Source organism: Chinchilla lanigera, unplaced genomic scaffold, assembly GCF_000276665.1.
Source record: "Chinchilla lanigera isolate Chin_1 unplaced genomic scaffold, ChiLan1.0 scaffold00003, whole genome shotgun sequence".
In the NCBI taxonomy this organism is placed as follows: domain Eukaryota; kingdom Metazoa; phylum Chordata; class Mammalia; order Rodentia; family Chinchillidae; genus Chinchilla; species Chinchilla lanigera.
Window position 1 is genome coordinate 16,221,758 of NW_004955404.1, and position 26,919 is coordinate 16,248,676.

Sequence of the window (26,919 nt, forward strand, 5' to 3'; positions counted from 1 at the left end):
GATGTGGCTGATCTTTTAAGAATAGTAAATAATAATTATGTGCTAAATAGTATATTAACTGTTGTATACATATTATCTCATTTAACTCACAAGCAATCCACACAGTAGCACTCATTATTATAGCCTTTTCGAGACACAAAAAGAAAACGCCTGTCAGTTTGCCAAAAGCAAAGGAGGTAGAAGGCACTCAGGGCCTAGAGTTGAACATCTGACAATAAGAACAGAGCCAAGTAACTAAGCCGCAAAGCCCAGTCCCTGCCCTGTAACTACTGCATTCTCTTTTTCCCTAGCCTGGAAATGGCAGTAAGTACGTCATTTCCTCATTTTACTGAGCATCACAGGGGAAAGGCTCCATCAAAAACTATGGTTTAAGTAGGAAAATAAACTTGGATTCAGCAAATTAACTTTCAGCATAGCTTTCAATGACTAGGGTCTCAGACTATTAAATTTTGAATTTCAGAAACACGCTCTGGCAAAGAACAACAGCTGCTGCTGGATCCCAATCCACAAAGCAACAGCCGTTGCAGCATCTGGACCGACAGCTACCAAAGCTACATCAGTAAATAAGGTGAAAGTCCCCATGCAACTCGACCCTTCACAATCCAGCCCCCCCCCACTCCCAGGATGGGAGGCTCGCAGGCATCTTCACAAGGGAAGCAAAGGGCATATTTTTTAAAATCTGTTCAGGCAGGAGTCTGCGACCTTTGCTCTCCATTGATGGAATGGATGGTAAAGTTGCCAGCTGGAAGTAAATGCAGATTTTAATTGAAACACATATAACTATCTCCAACTGGAGGGTGGGGAAAGCAAACTACAGAGTCTAAGTCATATCTAATGAGCACTCAGCATGGCTTAGCTCTCTATACATGATCCCCCATTAGCCTGGGATTATTTTTTAAACAAATAGTCTAGAAAGAAACCATTCCGCCCTTGTGTATTTGGCACTGCTTATCAATATCAGCATGACTAGCTTAAGTGAAATATAATGTTGCTCAGGATCTTGTTTATTTTTTTTCCTGTGGACAATAGAAAACAATATTGATACATAAAAATGCATTTCCTGTAAAAAAAATAGGTTATTGTATATTGTATGTTGGGCAATTGTTTATGTAAATGTGTGTGAATCTTACTTGAATTATTTTTCATAGACATATTCACCTATTGTGTTAATATTTATCTAAACTTAGTGTTATTTTTTCCAAACCTTATTATTCCTATGAAGGTTGTTGCTTATAATTGAATTAAATAATTCCTTATCTAAACTGAGTATCATCACCTACTGGAAATAAAGAAAAACTTCTTCAGTTAGTGTGGAATATGGCTGTTTAGCGCATGGTTTGCTCTGCTTGGGGATGATTGTTTAAAAGGGAAGAAAATGCTTGTGAGACAAAAGGTCATTAATCATTACTGCTCAAGTTATTGAGTCTTTCTAAAGGTTGCTGGTCCTTTCCTTCATTATATTAATTACTTGTTTTTAAAAGTCATGGCATATAAGGTTAAGATATTTGACAATGACAGCTTTCTATTCAAACACGTATGAATGAAGCCAATGGACAAAGAAGGCAGAACATAAAGCTCCATTTGGGGTTTGACATTAGTGAGAAAACACAGAACTGACCTTTCCGGTCTGTTTTCAAGGTAGCATTCATAATTCTCCCACAGTATCAAAATGCTATGCTGTACACAGTAAAATTCTCATGGAGAAGGAAAATATATTGTTATTTATTAATATTTCTTCACAATCCACTCCTCAGATTTACCTAAAACAAATGGCCCTTAAAATGCTTTCCTCTCAGATAAGGACAAGAACAGAGCAGGGCTGGATTAATCCAACTAAGAGACCGCAATGAAGAACTCAGTCAGAGACTGGGCTATCCCACAGGTGAGCACAGGCGTTTTCTCTATAGACCATGCAGTAAAGGAACAGCATTCCTGTGGCAAGAAACTGTGAGGGGTGCAGGAGATATTGGGTGCTGCTTGTTCTAAGGGATCTTAGCGTCTTGGCCTTGTCAGGAACTTGGCACAAATGAACCTGGTTTGACGTCAGCCACAGTTAGTGAACCGAAGGACAAAGTGATACCAGTAGTCATCCAGGAATGCATAGCTCATAGCAGCATTCAAGAGTTTCCCATGCTATCACGTATCGCTCTGTCCCTAATAACCGGGAACAAATGAAGACTTTCTTTGCCTTTAAGAATTTTACCTTTTAAAAGAGAATTTAAGATTTTACAAAATATAGCTGAGAAAAACCAATAGGTGTTTAATAAACACTATATGAATATACAATGAATAAATATGCATGTTCTTAGGTAAAGGAGACTTTATCAGAGCTCTAAAGGCTCTGGATTTTCTAATGATTTGAAAAAAAAACAACAAAAAAAACCAGTGCATGGGCTGTTTTTATGCATCTGTCCCCAAAGATCTATTTACCAAGTCGGATGTGTACTGAATTGTTACTGAGAAAAGTCAATTCATTACATATGCTGGCCTATTACCAACAGTTACGTGCACACCACTGTTGGTTAGAATATTTATAGCATTATCCTTGCACTATATATTTATGTACAATGCTACTGGCAGGACCCAGATGCAAGGTATGTAAAATAAAAATGTAACATATCACAAAGTGAGATATAGATGTAGTAGTTTCAATACAAATTTGTTCTTGCAACTGGAAGCTGACAACATCAGGAGAAAATTTACCAATAGAACTACTTTTATAAGCTTAGAGATATGGTACATGTGGTATGATCTTATAACAGGAAAAAAATTACTTAATTTTCTTCTATGGGAGTTGGGATATTGGGAACTGAATCCAGGGCCTTCACATTAAGCTACAGTCTCCATTTTTTTTTTAAATTTTAAATTTTGACATAGTGTCTTGTGCAGTAACTAAATGTTGCCTAGGCTGAACTTGAACTTGTGATTCTCTAGTCTCAGCCTCCCAGAGTGTTGAAGTTACAGATGTGCCATGCTGTACCTGGTTTCTTAATGTTTATGCTCATAATTACATGAGCCACTTAAAAATTGTGATTATTGCATAATACACCTTCATTTCTGAGAGAAATCAAAGAACATACTAGCACAGGAAAAGAGCAGACCAATTCTCATCCTACTATTCCCCACAAATCACTGTAGAAACTGACTTGCATGCACGATTTAAGCAGTCCTCAGTGAAAACAATTCTCACATAGGGACCATACAAAATCTAACTCAGTCACAGATCCCCAGTTTACTTAACTAAAAATATTACACTGGCTTGCACAGTTGAAGACATGGGAAGAAACTGAAGGGATTTCACTGTCTAATCCACACACCTGCTGACAGCCATCAATTAAACAGAACAAACCCCATGGTGTAAACTTTGCGAAACGGTGTTCAACAGGGATTTTCATTTTTGTCCACTAACTTCAAACTAAACGTTAGTGCCAACTTTTGAAATGAATATAAACAAGAACACCCATTGATCCTCAGAGAATAAGCTGAATGTTTCACATTGAAAACACTCTCAAGGACCTTAATGATAGTTCCGTTCCTTGTCATTTCCAGCATCCTTTGCTTCTCCACATGGACATGTCTTGGTTTCCCTCTTGAGTCCCCAGCCCCCAGCCATCCACCATATTTGCACATCTCTGAAGCCTTCCTCACTCTCAGGAGAGTTTTCATTTTTTTTTTTTTTTCTGTTCATAAAACCACTTATAGCCCTCTTATATTAAAATTATTTGATTCTATTCTGAGACTTTTATCTGTATTTTCACCCACTTCCCCAGGCAGCCTCACAGTTACTTCTATTCTCGTCTAAGTGTTTCTGTGAGGCTGTCACCACTTTCAGGAAAAGTGAGCTGGAGGATGATGACAAGAGGAATAGCAGAGGGCAGCTACCATACAATAAGTGCTCGTCTGCTAGACATTTGCTAGACTCCTCGTATCCACTGAATTTTCAAAACAGACGTTATTATACTCATTTTGAAAAGGAAGAAATGTTTTGCTCATAGACTTTGTCAATAAAATGCACATGCTATATCTGAATACTTGTCTACCACATACAGTCTGTGCTGTTGACAGTGTATATTTTCTAAAACAGAACTTAACATAATATTTCGAGAACAGGACACCCTTCCCCAACAGTGAAGAATGAGTGAAGCACCTGAAATCTATATGGGAAAAAATAGCTACCTGATGTAGATTCAGCAAATAGAAAAAATAATCTCAAGCATTAGACATACACATCCATTCAACACATACACACACTTTCAGGAAATGTGTTAAACAATTTAAAAATATAGCACATATCAATGAGAAGTGACTCTCCAATTTCTTCAGTTTTATGACACAATTCAGAGTCTCATGCAACAAACAGAAGCTAGCTGGGAATATAGCTCGGCAGCACAAGCTCCTGTCTGGCAAATGCGAGGTCCTGAGTTTGATTCCCAGAACCAAAAAACAAAACAAAATAAAACAAAACAAAACAAACAGAAGCTAAATCTTAAAATAGGCAAAACATTTTGCCTAATGGCAACCCCTCTGTTTGAAAAGGGGCTTGGAATTCCCTGAAGACATAAAAGGATAGAGCTGATATCAACTTCCCTAACAAACAGGTACTGGGGTTCTGTGACACAAAAACAAGACTGACTTAGCTACTGATCAAGTTGACAAAATTCAGAAAGATCGAAATTTGATCAAGGTGAACATTTAAAAATTTTCAAATTCTATGCTCTGACTTTCCTTAATTCTCTAGTATCCTTAAGTCATTCTTGTATGAGAAGATTTGTTTTATGGACTGCCTTGACCTATTCTTCATTATAAATCCTGATGTAGTATATCACACAGCACAGATGCACCTGTACCATAGGGTGACAGGCATGTTCTTGAACTCAAGATAGGGGCTGTCAACTTCAGGATGCTAAAAGAATCCCAAGTTGTTTTGGTAAAACATTATGAAGTGTGATGGGAGATAGAAATACTATCTCTGCAAAACAGTAGATCACATTTGTCTTTCAGGGCCTCAAGTCTTTTTTTACTTTTATTTTAAACTGAACACAGGAATTAAGAGCTCCTATTTAGAAAACTGTTTCAGAAGTTAATTGAATAAAATTTAATGGTTAATAAAATAGTTAATTGAAGTTAGAAGTTAATAGAAGTTAATTGAATAAAATGTAAAAGTTAATAAAATAAAATGAAAGCCTCGATATTAATAAATGTTACATTTTACTCCATTTTTCAAAGACCAGTACTTTTTTATTGTTTTCCCTCAGTCATGCATAAAATTAATGCCATTTAAAATCATTGAGTGTGTTCAATTTAAATTACTCAAGCTTTATACAATAAGCACACAACATTGAAATTAAAAATATTACTATTCAAAGTTTTTTGGTTTCATAAAGCGTCATTTTAGCAGAAATAATGATTAAGAAAATCAAAATATTTTAGGAACTGTGAAATTAGAAGCTAGGAACTATAAAATAAGAGAAAAAAGAAAATTCTGTATTCCTTACAAGTTTTTGGAAATTCAAATGAGAAAGCAGGGTATTGACCTGCAAAAGATCCAATGAGATATTGATGTTGGACATAATTTATTGTAAATACAGGAAGAAACAAAGAGACTTGTTTAATGTACAAAAAACTCTTATGGATGACAGGTGCTTAAATACCCTTTAGAGAGTGGAGACATGTTATTGGCTGACCTTATACTGATGCTTATATGTCACAACAAACATTTAAAAATCTCTGTCAAATTTTTGTACCCAGCTCTAATATCTCAGCTCTACTTAAATCAGTGTTAATTTCAGTGGCCCAGAGACTGCTTGCTTCATAAATGGAAGAGGCTTATCCAAAACTTAAGATTTGTGAGTCTCTCCCAAGCCAAAGAATCATAACCTCCAGTGTTGAAATCAGAAAGCAGGATATTCTGGTTCTCCCAGAGAAGTGTTTCCTTCTTAGCCTTGCCTTATTCCTGTGTGTGTGTGTGTGTGTGTGTGTGTGTGTGTGTGTGTGTGAGAGAGAGAGAGAGAGAGGAGAGGGAGAGAGAGATATACAGAGACAGAGTGAGATAGAGAACACATCCATCCTGCGTTTTAAGGTAAAATAGGGGCGTCTATTTGCTGCACTCTAAGTAAATATCATCTCTGTCAGGAGAATTTAAAATTAGTTCCATTAAATTCACTGGAACAAATTCCGCTGAAATCAAATATGACTCCCAGGATTATGGACCCTAAGAGTCAATAGATAACTAGAACTTGAGGTTTCCTATTTTCTCCTGTCACATTTATTATAGGAATTTAAGTAGTTCATCTAACTGCTCTGTGCCCTTGGGTCTGTACAGGTTGATACCATAGTCAGACAGCACAGTAGCAATATTAAATATGCTCCAGATTAAGGCAAGCATAGGAAGATGAAATAGGAATAGGAGATCTAATCTCTATACTTAATGAGCTTAGTCTTCAACAGAGAATATGCAATGAATCATATTTTTTAAAAGAGTACAACTAAAAGAACATTCAATAAGTGAAAAATAATTAGATGTCAAGTAACTAAGTGCTTAGAAGGGGAGAGGGAAGCCCAAAAGAATTGAAACCTGTACTGACCATAGAACTATGCTTTTAAGGGGAGAAAATATGCAAAGAAATTTTCAGAAATAAAAGAAAACTATGTAGAAAAAAATCTTCAAACATTTAAAGATCTTTGAGATCCCATTTCCAGAATCTTATTCCAAAGTTTGCCATTCATTCTCAAGTTGCTTCTACTTCATTAAACTTGTAGGTAGGAAGGAAGCAGGGTGAAGATCACAAACTACTCTCTGTGGTCAGCCCAAGAATTGCATTTGCCTACTTAGTGAGTATAACAAATGTTTTGAAAGAATGATAAATTTTGAAGCTACAATGAATGATTTAATATTTTTTCTGAGCTTTACTTACCATGCAGTGTTCTTAGCTGATCTACAACTTTCTCCTCTTTTGGTTCAGGTATTTTCCCTAATATTGAAATAATTAGAATCATAGAAAATTAATTATTAAACAAACTCTTCCTTGGATTTATTCAAATGTCAAACCACATTAGCTCTTGTTGCTATGAATCATTCAACCAAAACTCACTGAGTAAATGCTGAATGCTATAGAAATATCAGTGGTAATGATTTTTATTACATGTCTTACACTGTCTCATGAATCCAGGAACTTATGTAGGTACATGGTATCAGTCCAGTTCCCATCACTATAAGAAAGTACCTGATATAATGAACTTAGAAAGATAAAATATTTATTTTTTTCCTCTCAGTTTTGGAGATTTGGTCTATGACCAATTGGACCGGCTGTTTTGAGCTTGTGGGAAGGCAGCACATCATGGCAAAGCCATTTGGAAGAGAAAAACCATTCACCCTATGGCCAGGGAGCAGAAGAAAGAACTAGAAGGGGTTGGGAAACCACAGTCCCCTTCATAGCTCCAGTGGCATACATGTCTCCTCTTAGGTCCCATGCTCAAGGCTTCCACCATTTCTCACCAGTCATTGGCCACCAAGCTTTTACCACATGGGCTTTGGAGGAATATTCAAAATCCAAACCATAGTAAGCACACTGCCTATCTTAGGGTCCCTATCTCTTCGAAGCAAGAATTTCACAATTTCAATTAGACTGGAGAAGGAGAGCTAGAGATAGAGAACTATTTTTACAAGCCCCTACGTACCAGAGTTGTCAGTTTCAGCACAAGAATATTAGAAACTTTGATGGGAGCAGAAAGTAGTTTTGGTCCAGCGAGCAATATTTATCTTTGCAACTTGAAAGTGGTGTTCTCTGTGTCATTTACTATGGAATGCACAAGAAATGAGAAACCGATGGGTATTGCTCTCTGTCATCATTAATTCATTGCCTTGAAATCTTCAGTACTGTACATGCTCTTTAAAAATTTTTCTAGTGTGAGTATTTAGAAATTATACAAAACCAGAATACCCTAATAAGCCCCATGGAGACCATGATCTACCTTCAAGATTGGCCACCTTCTGTACATCCGGGTCTTGTCTGCCCCCTCAGGGCTTTCATCAGTACACAGTTGTTTTTGGATAAAAATACACTTAAACTATTATTTTTTAAACCTTAGTGTCTTATATGCACACAGATGCTTTTTTCTGTCTTTATCATTTTATTTGTTTAGAAAAATGAAATTTTCATATGATCTCAATAGAAGAATGGAAAAGGTTTTATTCTCATTCCTTGTTATCAAGGAAAATCAAGTCTTTTGTGATATTTACTCCCAGACAGAGAACACGTGAATCCTCCTGCGTGTCCAACTGCACCTCACTACTAAGATGACACAATGGATTCACTGGTGTTCTACGTGCCATGGAGTCAGACCAGTTTACTCTCAGCTATTGCATTCTCAGGTCAAATGATGAAAATGTTGCCTGTGAGCTCTAATTTACAGTCCCATTAAATATTTTTCTTGATTTTCATTAAAATAAGGAAATCAGTTTTCTCTATTCAGTGGCAGATCAATTTAAGTAAGGTAAAATTTCTCCTGCAATTTACCCGTCCTTACTCAAAGGATTAGCGAGTCTCTGTCAGGGAACAGATACTTGTGTGCTCATTAACATTCATGACCAAGAACCCTTCTGGTACGGCTGGTTTCAGAGTCTGATAGAGCAATACTTAAAAGAAATTGGCTCGTCTGTGAAACAGCTGCTCAGCAAAGCCACCATACGAGGGAATTGGTAATAATAAGATGATAATATTTCAATGACACTGGGAGCATGGTATATTTTAAGTTATGTTGAGGTGTGTGGTACGGTTCTAAGAATTAGAAAATGATTGGTAGTACCTCACAGACGCCATGAAATGGTTGATTCACAGTGTGTATCCTTAGGTTTGAAAGATCTGCCAAAGTCTAAAGGGGAAATAAAAGAAAGGAAGGGAGGAAGGAAGGAAGGAAGGAATGATGAAAGGGAGGGAGGGTGGGAGGAGTAAAGGAAGGAAGGGAAGGAAGACAAATTTCACTTGTAGAAAAATCAGGGTTCTTCGTGCACTGCATTTAAAGGACTCCCTTATTACAGATCATTGCCCAACATTGTACAAACACAAGGCATCTGTGATTTATAAACCTGTTCCCTAGCTCTGTCAAAGTGAAATCCTTGGTTGGCTGATTTTCAGTTTTGGAAGGTCTCCCCTTGGGCAAAACGGTCAGATTATTTTGCAAAGCCAATAAGACCATTTCTTTAATTTCTAAAACTCACTTTAACACATTTTGCTAAGACGATTGTCCTACATATGAAATGCATGTCAGTGCTGATATCCTAGCAAATGTAAAGGAGTCATTCAGCTGATTACTTCCTGTGGTGACTAGCATTATAACCCTTATGAATTAAAGTTAACTTGTTATTTTGTATGATGATAAAGGTGACCTATAACAGAAGAAATCCTACCTCAATTTACTCTTGTAATGATATGAAAGTGTCAAGTGCATGCATGTACAAGCACGACTGCAAGTGTGCAAGTGGTTACGCATGTATTCGCTGGTGCGTACACTAGTGATAGGAAAGTTCATTGTATAACAATTGTGCCTGCATGTTTCTACTTTTTCTTAATATTTATTGTTCTTAAATTCTTGGGAAACTCATTTTTAAAAAGCCAATATGGTAAGGAAAATATTGTTTGTGTGGAGCAAAAGGAACCCAGATGAGAACTTTAGTAGTATGTGATACAGGAATACTCACTCTTTCCTCCATCTCCACCTCCGTGGAGTAGTAGAATTCCCACCCCAATAGTGTGGGGAACTGACCACAAGGTTTACTTTGGCCTATTAAATCTGGCAAGACAGAGTGCCAACTCTTGTTTAAGATTTAAGGGGCATCCTGCTTGCACTTGTCTGTCTTAGAGTCTTCAAACTGCACAAAAAGAAGAATGCGCCCAGGTTATAGTTCTGCTTCCAAATGAATGAGTGACATCTAGATCCCATTAACATGAATCCCTCATTTAGAGTCAAGCCAAGCTGAGCACATCTTACAACAGTAAGACCAAAGATGTACTAAAGAAGGACTAACGGTTCTTTTCATGCCCTGGAATTGTGAGATTGGTTGTTCAAAAAACAATAGTAGGGGGCTGGGGATTTAGCTCAGCGATACAGCACCTGCCTGGCAAGCATGAGGTCATGAGTACGATTCCTGGTACCAGAAAGAAACAAAACAAAACAAAACAAAAGAAAACAAAAACAATAGTAGCCAGAAAAAGAGATAAAAAATTCCTATAGAATGTGTATATAACAGATAAATGCTGTGTTAGTAATTTTACACTGTTGGGAGAAAAATCTACAACTATGATGAGAAGTCCTAAGGACTTTGTGGCTATGCATACAAACCTCTAAACTTCTTTTCCTCCTCTTGCCAGTCTTTTAATTATCATACTCTTATTTATTTATTTATTTATTCTTTTTTGTTTTTTTTTCTGGTACCACGAATTGAACTCATGACCTCGTGCTTGCCAGGCAGGCGCTGTGTCACTGAGCTAAATCCCCAGCCCCTTTTATCATAATCTTAAAATATTCTGTATGCATCCTGGTCTGTGGTTTATCATTCCTTTCTCTCTGTTTCCAATGGACTCCTACCTAGGGGTACAGTTAATCCTATTTTTTACGTTAGTTTTCATTTATGTTTCCTGAAAAGGCAAATTTCTGGACAGACAATGATCATATTTTAGTCATTATAAATCATCTTTTTATCTATAGTATGTGTAGCTATGTGTCTTCTCTATATGGGATTTTAAATAAACATTTTCAAGTACAAATCATACATATGCACATACACACATACACAAAATATTACCCACGTGACAGGAAATATGGAAGATTTTACCACCATATGGAAAACTACTTAGGGGTTTTTCTTTTTCATATAAGTGTATTCTCTGAGAAAATTAGGCTATATTTTAAAGAAGTCATTACATATTGTCATCTCTACCGTATATAGATGAGAAATGATATTTAAAAAGAAAACATGAACAGATTTGCAGCATAAAAATACTATGCTTCTGTATATAAATTATTTCCACATTCAGTGCAATGGGTATTCTGAGAGAATTACTATAGAATACATTCTTCCTGAGATTGGAAATTACGGTGCATTTTTTAATTTTATTTTGATTTTTAAAATGCACTTGCTGCCAGAATCTCTGGACAAATGTATATCATTAAAATACATAAATAACAACCAGCAAGAAAAGAAAACTAATAAGATCAAGAAGAATATACTAAATTTTAAAACCTCGTATGTAGCTCCAATTTGCAAAAATTGTAGCTCAAATAAATTCAGAGGGGGAAAAACAGAGTGAAATATCCATTTCTGCACATTTTTCTGTCTCTGAATAATCCGTATTCCACAAACATATTCTTGGAGAATAGTGTGCCGGTGTCTATGTTAAGATAGAATCCAGTAGGTTTTATGGGGCAAGGAGAATAAGTAATGTGCCTTCAATGACTCTGTAATATTCCTCTTCAATTTAAGAAAAATTTCCAACTAAATAAATTTTTTTATCTTTACAAGAAATGTTCTCAGGTTCTTTACCCATCAATATAATTACTACCTTGATAAAGAAATATCATTAAGTCTTTGCCACTGTCTACTCAAAAAAATACAGTTAGTTAGAATTTCAACCAATCCTGATTTTCTATAACATTACGAAGAGTGATGGAAGCACGGAATTATAAACTTGGTTTCCTCGTTCTTGGTGGAAACTTGGCAAGTCCTTTTCCTCCCTGAGGCTCCCGGCTCTTTGAGGGCTGGACTATATTTAGGTGAGTAAGTTTCTTTTTTAAGGATTAAAAAATCCCCTTGCACTTCTCTCTGACAGTTATTCCCACTTCCTCCCCACAACAACTGGGACAGAACAGGTAGGGGAGAGAGAGGGATAGCTCAATGACCATGAAATGACAGCACATCTGGGGACTGGAAAACCCTGGGAGAACTCTGGGGTAAAGGTGGCTGAGAACAGGAATCCAGGTATGCTCAGCCTGGCCCAGAATCCTCATTCTGCCCCTTAACAGCTCTGACTTTCCACTGCAGTTTATCCCTGATAAATAGCATTAGCACGAAAAGGGTGAGGGAAGAGCACCAGGAATTACCTCTCAGTACTCAGACTACTGTCAGAATGCTTAGTCGTTCTCCTTTTCCTAAGATCCAGAAGCACGCAAGCTGTGAGATTTTACATACAAATGCCAGTCTGACAGCTCAGATGTTGCTAAACACAAAATTCTAGCTACACGAGTGGGTGCACAGAAATGACCTTCCTTTTGGCTGCATTTTGAATATGATTGTGTTGATTTGCTTTTGAACTTCTGGCTACCTGTGGTGTTTGGCAGAGAGAAGAAAAAAAAAATAGACACCAGTAATAATGCAAAATGATTCACCAAACTTAAAGTTACTAAGAAGAAACTCAAAGTCCTTCATAAACACCATTGAAGTTACACGAAAAAATAAAGCTCAGATTATTTTGTACAGTTGATCCTAGACCATTTCTCTACATTCTCACCAAATGATACCCATTAATACATGTCATGGGGTAGTGCTTTTTTAAGTCAGTAGGGCTGGAGATGTACGTCAATGGTAGAACACATGCCTAACAAGTGCCAAGGGTCTGGGTTCAATCCCCAACACATCACTCCTAAAAGGTCCACTAGCAGGAACACCTCTGTGCTGTAAGAAAGTAGATCAGACTACTGTGTGTCAGAATTGCCAAAAGGGCAGAAATCATGATGGTGACTTCTAAATTGATACATCATCATCATAGTGATGACTGTTGTTATTATTGTTGGTGTTATTGTTATTTTAAGAATGAGATTTTCAAGACATGATTTACCAGGAATACATTTAGATTTTTTGTTTAACTCTGAAACCTTCATCAAGAAAAACAAAAACAAAAACAAAAACAAACTTAACTTCTTTGCCATGACAGCCTAATGCAGTGTTCCTAAAGAATTTCTCTCTAACCTATGGCAGATCTAATCTTAGCAAAATCAATGTTGTGTCAAACTGATTGACATCATGGCCCTAAGTACATTAGAACAATTTAAAACAAACCTGTGAAAAGAGAAGGATAGAGAAAGAGAGAGTGGTTTCTTTAATAAGACAAAAGCGATCTGAGATGAAGTACTGTAGACCCAGAGCTACTAAAATTTATGGATATGATAATAATATGAAGTATCTACCTCAGTCTTGTTGAATAGCTTCACTTGTCTAAGAAATCAACTCTCCATAAATCCACCTAATATATAAGAATTTTCTTAAAAAGAATATATATTAGCCACTGTGAATACTGCCCTGGAATTATTTCAGCATTTTTGGAGTTTTGCAAATGTGTTAGAGTTGTTTTCCAAAGATATAAATAAAAATCAGCAACAGCAGATCACATATACCTTCTTCCAGTTACAAGTGACAAGATGTCTTAATTCAGCTCAGTTTGAAATGATAGATTGTAGTCAGCCCAAAAACACCCTACCAGGGGTTCCTAAATGCCGCTGGCTTTGTAATCAGCCAATAAATGGCAAACACCAAGTTTTCCCTAGTTGCAATTAAGGACCAACATGCACATCCTAGGGAATTATTTTCATAAGTGGCCACAGATAAAGTTATACATGAGCAATAAATGACGAAAAGATGTGAAGGTGTTGTACAGGCTAAATACCAAACACTTCCATGTAAATCGTCACATTGTCACGCACACTGAAAACACCTGTGGACCTGTCTGTTATAACTCAGGGAATTAAACTGAAAGAAACCGTTGTTACAATAATGGTTTAAAGCGGCAATGAAGTGGAACATTTTACCTACTACACAGAGAAAAAGGAGTGGGGAAAGTAGCTGGCAAGCTTTCTCACTGGCTCTGTTGTGCGTTGACTGGAGAGCGTGAAGAAAATGAATAGCACCTCTGTTGCTGGAGCGCAGCGTCCTGTGTCCAATAGGGCCCTCCGAAGCTTGCCAAAACTTGCAAGTCAAGCTCAGAATGCATCACAGTAAGGCACATTCACTTGCTAGGACGGTAAGAACTACATATCATTGCAAAACATTAATCTCCAGCTATATTAACACTATTCTGAAACATCAAAATGTAGTTGAATTCTTTCCGAAGCTCTGATGAGAATGTGCTCTTTGTGATTTCCAATGAAAATGTTCAATTAGCAGAGAAAATATCGATATGAAGTCAGTGCTTATGACATGAAAAACAGGGGAGGGTCTAACTTCAATGCAGAGTACCCCAAAACTGTGAGGTACAATGTGTTAGACCATCAAAATAGCAAAGAAGCAAAGGAGTCCATGGCACTGACAGTGAGGACAAGCCTGTCCTCTTACAAGTGATGCTATATTTCATATTAAGTAATACAATTTTTTAAGAAAATCCACTCATGAAAACTGAAGAAAAGCTATAGTGTGAAAAACCTTAATTAGAATCACTCTAATAATGCAAAAGTGAGGTAAATCTTTTAGGATAAACCTCAGAGGCAAAGCACAAATGCAAAAATGCTCTTTGTTAACTTATATTTTCCCAAGAGAATACTAAAGTATAACTTACTCTCAAGAAAAGCTTACGCTTTGTCTAAAAATAGACTCTACGAGAAATGCTTAAAAAGGAATGAACAGCACCCTCTTCAGAAACGCTTTTCTGATAATGGCACCATTCACACTGAAAACACATCCAATAACAAAGTAAAGTGCAAACTCTTTCACCTACCATCAAATTTCTTGTGCCTCGACACAAAAGTAGTACGTACAAAATGGCTCGTCTCTTCCACGAGGTTCTCAAACTCCAGCTTGCTTTGCTGACTTAACTTGTCTTCCATCTCTGTGGTGCAGCACGTGTATTCCTGAGGACAAATTCTTAAGTGCTCCCCTGCAATGAGAAAGAGGGAGACATCAGTACAGGACTTTGGGTAGATTTTACCCGTCTGAATATTTTGCTTGGAAACTGGGGCACTCATCCCATGTACTTCTCCAGCCATCTGCCCCACACTCTCTCTGGGCCTCACATATGAACGCAGTGCCATCCAAGCACCTAGTGGAGTTCAGTTAAGGCTGATGCTCTACTTGGTCTCTGTTTTCCTATCAGATAAGGGACAGCGCTTCAAAACCTTCCAAGCCTTGTTTGTTTGTTTTCCTGCTTTCATTTGAAATGTCCCAAGTAACTTCAGGTGAAAACAAATGTCAGAGTCTTAAGTGTGCTTGTCTTTGGAAACTTGAACGGTGCAAGAGTCCCCCTCCCCAGGCTCTGTTAGTCAGGAAGGCTGTGGGAATATTAAGAGATGCTTATGTTCTCTCCCCGACTGTCTGTAAGTGGGCACAGCAAGTATGAGCTTCTCTCTGAGTGAAAGCGACCGTGTTTTTAATGGGAGGTCCCCTGTGCCACACATCTTCAGTTGACATTTCTTTTCAGACAGAAAATGTTCTCCTGGAAGGCAGAAACCACTGATGGATTTAATTAATGCTTGTGCCATACAGAAATGTACAATCAAAGCGAACGAAGGTCTTTCATTTAACGCAGCAGGTTTATCTCTAGATGTACCAGGCCACTTGCTTTGACAGCGTTGCTTGCTTTAGTGCTATTTGCAAGTAGAAGTCAATCCTTTGCTTCATGAAATTAAAATGGTCTGTTATGGCATAAAATGTGAATTTCCACTGGATGCAGGTCACTTTGTGTCAAAAATGTTTATCAGCGTCTCTGGGGGGAAGAGCGAAAATCCACTCAATGTCTTACTGAATAAAATCAACAAATTGCCCCTGAGATTAAAGTCACTGTAGAGCACTTAAAACAAATGAACAAGGTACTAGATGGCATGATTACAATTGGTTTATAATGTTTAACAGTACATATAAATGTGCATTTTTATACCCGTGTAAAGTATGATTCTTTACATCATTTGTAACTTAAGCTGTTATTTAGAATAACATCACTATAAAAATGATCAAAAGTATGTATTTGTTAGATTTTATACAACTCTTAGGAATGGAGACCATAAAATTACACATCTGTTTTTAAAGGGAAAGGAAATACATCATTCTCAAGCATGATAAACATCAAATTCAGGTTAATAGTTTCCTCCTAAGAGGGATTAGGTTCTGAGGAAAATGTTCAAATGCTTTTATCTGTAATCTTTTTGTAAGCTGTTTGATAGGTGCACGATGCTTAATATATTATTTTTACTTTTTTATATGATTGAAATATTTTGTAATAAAAGCTTGGAAGTGCATCATGAAAAAATGGTAGCCATTAGCTTTGCCAAAGAAGAAAGCATGCAGGAGAAATGAAGAAAGAAAACCAAGCTGCCCTTGGCGTTTGGAAGCCAGATGGGTCCTCATATTCTCCCCCCGAATGTAAACTGTCATTGGGAACCAACAAAATGACTCAGACGCCACCAAGAAATGACACCAAGCAAAAACACTGCATAATGTTGTCTCAGAAAACAAGGTCAGTGTGTCATCCAAAAAATACCAAATGCCGCCTTTTTGGCAAAAGTGACACACTGAAATTTTCTCTTTTTTTTTAATCACATACACACTTAGCTTTGTATTAGTTTCCCAAGTTTTGGGTTGGATTTATTGTGAACCCTTATGATAAAATTTGCTTATATTATGGAATATCTCCCACTTTGTGACAGCACCCAACCTAGGCTGACTCCTTGATTCTTTGAATCCTCTCCCAAATTCCCTACCCAACCCCACAGCCTGTGATAGGTTCTTCCTTCTTACTCGACACACCATTGTTCCCACCACAGTAAGTGCTATCCAAATCTGTTCAACTACAGGCTTACTGGAGAGAACTTTTCACAGGAAGGACTGACACCACCAAATTGAAGAGCCTAGAACAAACTGAATTTTGAAATTCTTTTCAAAGTGATTCTGATGCCCACATCCCACCAAGAAGCAGGTTTTACACCAGAAATGTATGAGTCTTCTACCAAAAACAAATGGTCCACCAATCCCTAACTTTCTTTTATAAACTCTCCAACCTGACTGATAGGGACAAAAACACACACAAATATATGCACAAGCAAAATCTCTCAGTGGCCCAATAAGTTTTACAATAATGTTTATAACTTATTTTGCCTTAAAAATAAGAGAAGTATAATGATGATTCTGATCACATCATCTTTTTTCATATCCATGGATATTTAAAAAAAATTGGACTTCCTGTAGAACATACTGATAAGGGCAGTGAATTGATGAAAATATTTCCACCAAAGGAGCCATCATCGGTAGAGTACCCAATACTGGGTTTATGCATATCACCCAGATTCTTGATGACATAAGTTCCTTTAATTCCATTTTGGTCAATGCTTTCATGGCTTTCAGTAAATTCTTTGATTTCTGTCATGGAGGTGGAGTAGAAAGCACTCCCACTTTTTTGTCCTGGTTCTTGAATAATGCTTTTCATTTTCAGTCATCTTCAAAAAGTTCAAGAAACAAAAACTGATTCTAGTTTAGTGTTCCTCATGATGCAGAGTACATGACCACCTGCAAATCAGCTTCATCAGCTTCAGATATTTCCCTGGTCCTCTGGGTTTGTCAGTCTGTAGTTCTCTATCCAATACAGAGGAAAGGAAATGAGTTGTCTTCTTGGGAATATGTCCATTTCTAGGAACAGTGTAATCTAATACATCTCTGAATGAGTGAGGCAGCATGTTAGATATACTTCCATGACACCCGATGCCTCAACGTATACACACACACACACACTGCTCGAAATCATGTGGTATAATATTACTCCACCAAGAACTAATTACCTTTCTTCTGCTTCATGTGAAATGCTGGCATTCTTGGAATTATAAGAGATTATAATGTTTCTAAGAAGATCTAATTTCAAGAATGTAGATCTATGGGGATTCTTTCAAAAATATCACAAATGCTATAGAATTATTTCCTCAGGATAAAAGAAAATGTTTATATTATTTTGGTCAGTTTTTGACCAAAAGTCACATCTCTGCTAGGTGTGATGGAACTTGCCTATAATCTCAGCCCTCTGGGAGATGGAGGCAAAAGGCTTGCAAGTTCAACCCCACGTGGGGAAACTGAGCAACTTAGTGAGGTCTTCTGTCAAATAACAAAACAAAGCAAAGCAAAACAAAGCAAAACAAAAGAAAACAAAACAAAGCAAAACAACTTGCTGGAAATGTAGTTCAGTGGGAAAGTCCTGAGTTAAACCCTCAGTACTTAAAAAAGCCCCAACTGAACTCTAATGAGTCAAAAGCAAAATACAGCTTTGATTTCCTAAATCTTGAAAACCTGGCCACTGATATCCTTCAAACAACCTGATGATTCCAAGTGTCTGAGAGGCTGAGGAAGATTCATTCTGCTTGGATTTCATTTTCCCCTAGAACAGGGATCTACAAACCAAGGGCTTTATGCCTAACACAGTCTGCCTCTGTTTTTCTAGAAGTTGTCAACAAGAGTTTGGGAAATATAAACAAAAAATAACATTTCATGCTATTATGTGAAAGTTTCATGAAGTTCAATTTCAAGTGTCCGTAAAAAGTATCATTATCACACGGCCGTGTTCTATCAGTTCTGTGTTGTGACTACATCAGTATTAGAACAGCACAAACAGGACAGAGGCTATTAGATCACAAGACTTGAAACAATTTTTTCAGTCCTACTTGAAGACAACTTCATCATATGAAGAAAGTAGCTCTCATTCTTCTTGTTCCTATTTCTCTAAATGGCAAGAATATGAAACTTTTCTTAGCTTGAACACTCCCTGGTACTGACAAGTATTTGATATAGTAATGAAATTATTTCAAAGTTATAATTTATGGGGGGGAAGCACTGTCCTTTAAAAATTTCCCAATCACACTCCTTTCTCAAAATGCCTTTAGTTCTTCATTATACATTAGGTATATAATTAGATATGACAGCTGAACTGGAGAAGGACTAGACATATCAAGACCCATTAAAAATGAAGAGGATCAGGACAAGGGAACATAAATACTGAAAACTTGGAAACTACGTTAACTGTATCTTTGTTCATCAGTGTTAATTGGAAACCTTCTATGAACAACTCATTATGCCAGGCTCAGGACCAGCAAGATGAGACCCAGGATCACATAACTGGAACCACATAGGTTGATGCTTCTTAGGGTACTTGTTAATGCCAGCGAATTCCCTTGGTCCCTGCATTTGTAACCACTCTTCTTTAGATTGAAAATAAACAAGGGGCCTCGTAGATTGGAAGAAGAGAATCCCACCAGGATGTTACACAATAAGTGTGGGGAAATACAACCAGATCATATATTGTCCTCTGTTTTCAAGAAAGAAGAGATGGGGCTGCTTCTGCCTCTATGTGTCCCCTTTAATTATATGTCAGTCTTTACAATGTCATTCTCTAAATGCTTGTCCAGATGTTCATTTTCACTCCAAGATGCTGTGGTGACAGCAGAAATGTGATACTGCCAGGTACTATTCCTTCCAGAGATGGCCCAGAGTCTGAAAGCTTTGGTGAGTGGCATGGTGGTTAAAAGCAGCAGACAGGAAGACCTCGTTAACCACACAGCCAGCCCCTGTAGGTTCACTTCTGAAACTTCTGCCCTCAGAAAGGGCACTTGGGAACCTCACATTGCTCAGTCAAAAAAAAAAAAAAAAAAAAGGAAGAACAGAAATGAAGCACACAGAATGAGTGACATTTCACAGAGTACAGCCAAGAAAACTCTGGGTTTTTACAGAGTTTTGGGATATGGGGAGAAGCTGTGACCCTTGACCTCCCAGGAGGTAGGTAGGAAATAAAAAGCTAAAGAGTGAAAATTACCTGGCAAGATGTAACAAACAAAGCTTCAATTTTTAAACCTTTGATGACAGTGCAATATTTGCTTCATATCTGGCATTCTTCAGACTGTGCATTCATGTCAAAATTATTTTGGTCTTCCAGTGAATTCTCTGTAGTCAATTTGCATGTCTGGTACTGGGCTGTAGTCTCCTTGTCATATGATATGTTTCCTCACATATCTAGTAAATTTGTTTTTGTAGAGCCTAGGAAGTTGACTGGAAACAGGCATAGGGAAATAAAATATTCTAGAACATTCTAGAAATTTTAGTGAGAGTTTCTCATAGCTAAAATAACTTAAATTGTAGTTAACATTTGGAATGTCTTAATCTTACAGAGTTCCTGTACAAGCTAATCAGGACTGGCTGAATGTAGGAAAGCAGTATTTTTAAAGGTGACTTCCAGTTAATTTCCTTAAGTTCAAGTTTCCAAAAGTTCCACATAACTGCTTTTTAAACTTTTTTTTTTCAGGTAAAGTGCTATTATAAATGATCCTTTCATATCTTTCAGGGCCGCTCTTGTTTAGTAAAGTGATTCAGCATCGTAATAAGAAATGTACAAACTGTCACTCCATTTTAAGAAAATTCAATTAACATTCTACTACATGGATCTTATCATTCAAACAACCTATAAGCCGTCACCCTTTGATGCTGTTAATTTCCTAATAAACTTTTTAAGTGTTTAATCTTTGTAGTTTAAAATTTTTCACTCTGCAATTTACAAAGATAACTTTAAAAAGTGGGACCAAGATGTTAATTATTTAAACCAGTTTCTGCAGTTGCACAAGGATACTCCCAAAGTGCTACATGTGAAGCCTATCCCAGAAGATTTTCCTCAATAATGTGGGAAATCTTCTTTCCCTCAATAATGTGAGAAACTTCCATAGAACTTTCTCCAATGCTTCTGGTCACCACCTGCTTAGTGTTCCCATCTTAGAGCAGCTGACTGAGCCATGAGGTTGGACAGTGTAAAGAACTTATGCTCAAAATGAGCAAGAGAAGAAATATGGAGGGTTGGTGGCAGGAGAGAGAGCTTATCAGTCAGGCAGTAGTGGGAAAAACCATCCTTTCTTTTTGCTACATCTAACTGTGGCCATGTCTATTATAAAATTATTAAATCTTAAGTACTTTGACCACTTTTAGATAGAAGGTTTCCTCCTTGCCTTAAATGTACATACAAAACTTATTAATTTTTACAATTAAACCTTCTGGACATTTAGAAGCACTGACTTTACACAAAAGATAATTCAGTAATATTTAGGCACAGCAACAATCATGCAGAAATATGCACATCTTGTGTTATTTCCTAGCCTTAATTTTACACTTTGATAGAAAGATCTCAGAAGAAAATTGTAATAGCTGCAACTTTTTTTATTATCCCTAGGAAACAGGTCAGCAAAATGATGGCTGCATATTTTAGTAACAACAAATCATATTAGCAATGAGATTCTGTGGTCCAAAGCAAGGCTATCAACTGTCTTTGCAATGCCTCTAATGTTTGACAAGGCTCACGGGGGCACAGCTGCAAATATATGGGGGTTTTAAATGAAGTATTTTAAATTTTTGAGAGAAATTTGACATCTGTAGGAAATTGCAAAAAGTACTTGTTGGACACAGTTCACAGTTTCAACATCAGATTTCCTACATTCCTTTCAATCATATCATATCTTTGCAAAGCATAGTTCTTCCTTAATGTCCACTTCATGATTAGCATGTGAAAATTCTTGTGGAGCATGAAATGAGGCTGGGCTGGAGGTACCCAGTTTCATTACAGTTTTGAAAAGTTTGTGTGCTAGTCATTAATAAATTACTGTGACCAAGAATTAAGTGAAAAAAAATGTTTACTTTTTTTGTATAAATGTATAAATACTTGACTATTTAGATTTAACAATAAAGGAAGTTACTATTTCTTTTGGTCTAGGGTACCATGGAAAAAAGATTGGGACACTGTACAAGCTCCATGTCAATATGACGAGGCTATAAAGGTGGCTGACATCTACCACCAGTTGATTAAAGAAATAAGACTTCCCTCAGTAATGTAATAGGCTGCAACCAATCCCTGGAAAAGGCAAAAACTGTGTGCAAACCACTGTGGTATTCTTGGAAACAAATTCCTTCAGAAAGCCACAGCATCAGTTGTTGCCCGTTTTCAGCCTGGCGGCCTGCGCCACAGATTTCAGAATCACATGACAACGTTTCAGAGCATGACAACGTTTGTTCTCTTTTGCTCTCTCTCTCTCTCTCTCTCTCATGCCTACTTATGCAGGTATTGTGTGTGCATGCATGTGTATGTGTAAATGTCAATGAGTAGACATGTACATTTGGCAGGGTTCCTGTGAAGAATGCTGATGGATACAGATATTCAGAGTTCTGAGATCGGAGTGTTTAGGAAACTTTGCCTTTCTGCTCTCTCCCTGGATGTTTACAATGGTGTTTATCCTGATTGTTTAAGATTATCGATTTAACCTGAGGTTTAAGACCATTGCTTGTTATTTTTATTTTCCTTCCAGTGCTTATCAATAGCATTACGAGACATTAGAGAGTAAGTTTTGTGCCAGCACATGAGCTCTCCAGGTTTTTTTTTTTTTTGGGGGGGTGGGGGTTTCTTTCTGTTTGGAAGACACTCGATTTAAAAAGGACATACTTTCCAATATAATGTCCAAATTATACTGATCTTCATAGTATAATTACACCCAATGTGGCTGAGTTCTAGCAACCAGAATGATTTTTACAGATGTTATATTAGGAAGATACCTCTAGAAGCTTCCTTTACATACCATTTTCCCATTCAGATACAACAGGCCTGGAAAATATGACTAATAATCAAATAATTAGAAAGCAATTAGGTTTTTCTGTTTCTTACTTTTAATGTAACTTATTTAATTTTAAATTTATGTAATTTTATTTTTTAGTCATGACTATATTTAGCAAGAGATTCACAAAATTTCCAGAAGTTTAACAATCAGTTCTCACAAGCCAGTAGGTACCAGCTCTAGAGTACCACTAACTGAAGTTAAAGTAACATGTCTCATTTATTGACTACTTCTTTCTCTTAATTAAGTCCTAAATCTAACAGAAAATCCCTTAGAGCACTGGAATCGGTCATTTCCACAGCCCACATAGAATCTGACTGAGTCAAATATCTACTGGCATTAAAGGGAGATTGGTTGTTCTTGGTCATTTCTGACTGCAGGAATACAGTATAAACTTGCCAGGAGAGAGATAGAAGTACTGGAATAGGGTAGTTATTTCAGGAACAGAGTTGAATGGAAACTGTGGCTCTACTGTGTGGTGAAAGTCTCCAGGGTCACAGCAGAGTTGTCCTCACAACAAGGTAAACCAAGGTGACAAAGCCAGTTTTTGCAGTTTTCAGTTCTAGAATGCAGCTGCTCTTCCAGGCCATTGAGCCACCATTGAGAAGGAAGCTGTTACTCTGTTCAGCTGTTATGAATGACTTAAAGTTAGTTATTCCCTAGCCATCTGCTTTTACCCACCTCTCCCAGACTCCAAACCAGTAATGGTGAACCTTGTCTTATTTACTTTTGTACTGCCTCCTGCTTTATCATAAGTCTTAACAGAGGTTTTGTAATAAATATTGAAGAAAAAGCATTTGATTCTTCTCACTTCTTCATTTGTTCATGCAGTCCTTCCATTACTGTGCAATGCCACATGATTAACACTTTGGGCGCTATTCTTGGTGCTAAGGGACTGGAGAAGACTTTGTCCTTAAAGAATCTGAGACTCCAGATGGAAAGGCACATTCACAAGTTCTGGTCTGCCCTAGAGATACACAAGTTCTATAAAACTGTATACTTCTAGACACGTATCAAGTTGCAGACTTTCATGCCCTTTCTGAGAACAGTTTTAATCACAAATTCCCTTTGATTATAACTTTGCTTACTTGATTTCCAGTCAAGTAGCAGAAGTATTGCCTACATTTTTTTTGTAGGTTTTTTTTTTTTTTTTTTTTTTTTTTTGTGTGTGTGTGTGTACTGGGAGTCAAACTCAGGACCTTGTATTTGCCAGGCGAGTGCTTGTGCTGCTGAGCGATACACCTGGCCCTGCCTACCTCTTTAAGGTTCAATATGAGGCAGAAGCATCCAAATGGGGTTTGCACTTTCCGCTTTCACCTTGTCCTGGCTCAAATGTCTTTATCACTGCAGGATTTGAAATCCTTCAGCATGTAGCCACCAGCATTCAGGTTTAAAATAATGGAATATTTTAGCACTCATCCCATAAGTAAGGATATTTCTTATGAATATTTTGCTACCATTTGTATATAATGTATGTAGTGCATTGCAGTATACAATGTATTTTGGATTGTAGGCTTTGGGCAAAAAGTTACCCAACTAAAGTCTGATATTGTGAAGAAGCACAGATAGCAAAAGCAGGAGCATTCTTACCAATGCATAGTTATGGAACCATACCCTGTGATGATCTGATAGGTTTGGTTGACTTTATACACGTTTTCTTCTTTGCTAATACCAAGATGTTCTGGAAGAGTCCTGAGAGATGGCTACATCTTTATCATGCTTCCTAAGGATATTTATACTGACTGATTCTCCATTTGTGTTTCACCAACATTTGCCATGGTATCCTCCCATAAAAAAGTTAATTGCTAATGCAAAACAGGGAAACTTCATAAATATGTTGCAAATTTCAGAACTGTTCACAATTCTTTTCACATGTACATCTCAGGAATTGAGTAAACCTTCCAGATTCAAGTATGCAAAGGTGTTATTCATCCTCCAGCTTGAACGGGAGCTTCTCAGAATGACACTGTTCCCTTCCTGAAGTGACATAGTTGGGCTTGTTTGGCTACATCCAGTCAAGCTGCTCCAACACTGCTTGTCAAATCCAGGCAAAGAGTAATTCACCAGTTCTGGTGACCTTCTGCATCTCAGCTGACCGGAGATGCTGACTTATATCTTCCACTTTCTGTGACCCACATGGCATCAATCAACCCAACAGCCTCCTACAAATTCACCCACATGTGATGAGCAGAATCAAGTTTATTGCAGCTGTCATCTGGCACTCATCTTTGCTTACTCAAAGGTAGCCATTTTGACAATTGAATTTGGTGATCCTGTGGTGATATACAATAAACCAATTTACAAAGTGCTTGTTTTTGACCCTGATAACAGCAGATCAGCATTCTTACTAAATTATATGACAGCTCACTTGAAAACCTGGGATTTACTGCTTGAAGCTCAATAGCTGTAAACTAGTTCAAACCAATTCAGTACAGGGGCCAAGTCTAGGTGAGAGTGATTAAGAACCTAATCAAACTGAACTGCATGTAAGCTTTTATGAAAAATTATTTTTTCCCCATAAAATACTGCAGGTTTAGTGGGCATCTGTAAAGGCATGACTGCAGCACTGATCATATCACACAGAGTAAAGTAATAAAAGGCAAAGTGGCTGGAAATGTCACCAGATATATGGTGCAGTCTATAAGTGTGTATTTCATTAATTGTCTGCCTCTATGACAGCAAAGCTCTATAATAGCCAACCTTTTCCAACTGAAAGGGCCATTAATTTATAATAATTACTTTAATTCCCACTGATCACCGAAGATGGATGCCCACAGGTAAATAGCATCAGTCTCTACCTCAGACAAGAGTGATGGAAAGCCTACAAAGCAGACAGAGTACTCTTCCTCTGGCGTTACTTTGGCAATTAAGGAAGTGGGGGAGGTCTCTCTTTCAAATTTGTTAGAGACTTAGATTTTGAAATGACAGCACTTCAAATACTATAATAAATTCCACCATCCTTTCCAAACTGGGTCTTCGAAATGTCAGTGTTCAGGTGACAGCAGTAGAATCAAGAATTATCATAAAGAATTTGTGTGATTTAAGCTCAGTGATGGTTTAAATCAAGGGGAATATAGAAACCTGGGAGAGACAGGAACAATACGTCTCCCAAACTAAAGCACATATTCCATGCATTTAAAGACAAATGAAGGTCCACGACAAATCTTAAACTTTCTTTTTTTCTTAAAGAAGACTGAAAAATGCATTTATGATGCACATAGTATTCTTAAACATGAAGACTCTGGCTAATAATATTGTATAATATGCCAGAAAAAAAGTAGAATTTAACTGTTTTTAACCATATACACAAAAGGTTACTATGTAAGGTGATGGATACATTAGTTTGCTTGGCTATGGGGATTATGTAGAATACTAAATCATCATGCTATAAACAAAATATGTTCATTTATTATTGTATATTAATTTTTACCAAGTAGATTTCTAATGTAGTACTGAGGATCAAATCCTGGTGTGCTCTTTCACTGGCCTTCATGTCTAACCTCTTGCTTTACTTTTCATTTTGAGACAGGGTCTCACTAAGTTGCACACACAGGACTTGAATTGGCAACCTCTTCCTCTTCCATGGTAGACTCTTAAAGGAATAGAAACTCAATATCTAGGAGCAAGGGGAGTAGTCATAGCTGCTTTTTCATCTTCTTGATCTTTGGCATGTCAGAATAGGCAGTTACATATGTTGTATAGTGTTACTGAAAGCCATGTACAACTCTTCTTTTACCCAATATTGAAATTCAAATATGCAAAAATAAGTGATCAAGATGATATTATTTCACCTAAGAAAATATTTAATTTATCATATTAGTTCATTCAGAATAGCTTATTAATGGAAAAAAGGTCTTGAATTGAGGTCTAGACTTGAAGCAAAGCCTTAAGTGAGAAGACATTCAATCTTTGAGGGGAGATACTCATTGAGATAATTTAACTTTAGTCTCTGACACTGTGTTTCTTGTTTTTTTTTTTGTTTTTGTTTTTTTTTTTTTTTCATTTTTTTTTCCAGTAGCGGGAATCAAGCTCACAACCTTGCACTTGCCAGGCAGGCACTGTGCCACTGAGCTAAATCCCCAGCCCCTTGACACTGTGTTTCTCATGATTACTGCCATTTTGAATTACATACACAGTGGTTAAACTTCCTGTATTGAGTATTACTATACGGGGGAAAGAACATACATGTAAGGATAAATGTTGAGAACTAATAGTATACAAGGAAGCCAGTGGTCCAATTTAGGGCAATGTATAATATGTAAGTACATAGAATTTCCTTGATCTGGGCTCCTGGGTTTAGCCTCTCCAAACTCCTATATAGTTTCTTAAGTA

The 26,919-nt window shown here is 37.1% G+C and overlaps 1 protein-coding gene across 1 annotated transcript in view; it reads right to left on the reverse strand.

The window, feature by feature from the left end:
* Positions 1 to 26,919, reverse strand: part of Gpc6 (glypican 6) — a 1,075,163-nt gene that overhangs the window by 791,947 nt on the left and 256,297 nt on the right. The window contains exon 2 of the mRNA XM_005374116.2: positions 14,700 to 14,858. Within this exon, the coding sequence (XP_005374173.1) occupies positions 14,700 to 14,858 (159 nt within the window). The remainder of the gene's footprint in view (positions 1 to 14,699; positions 14,859 to 26,919) is intronic.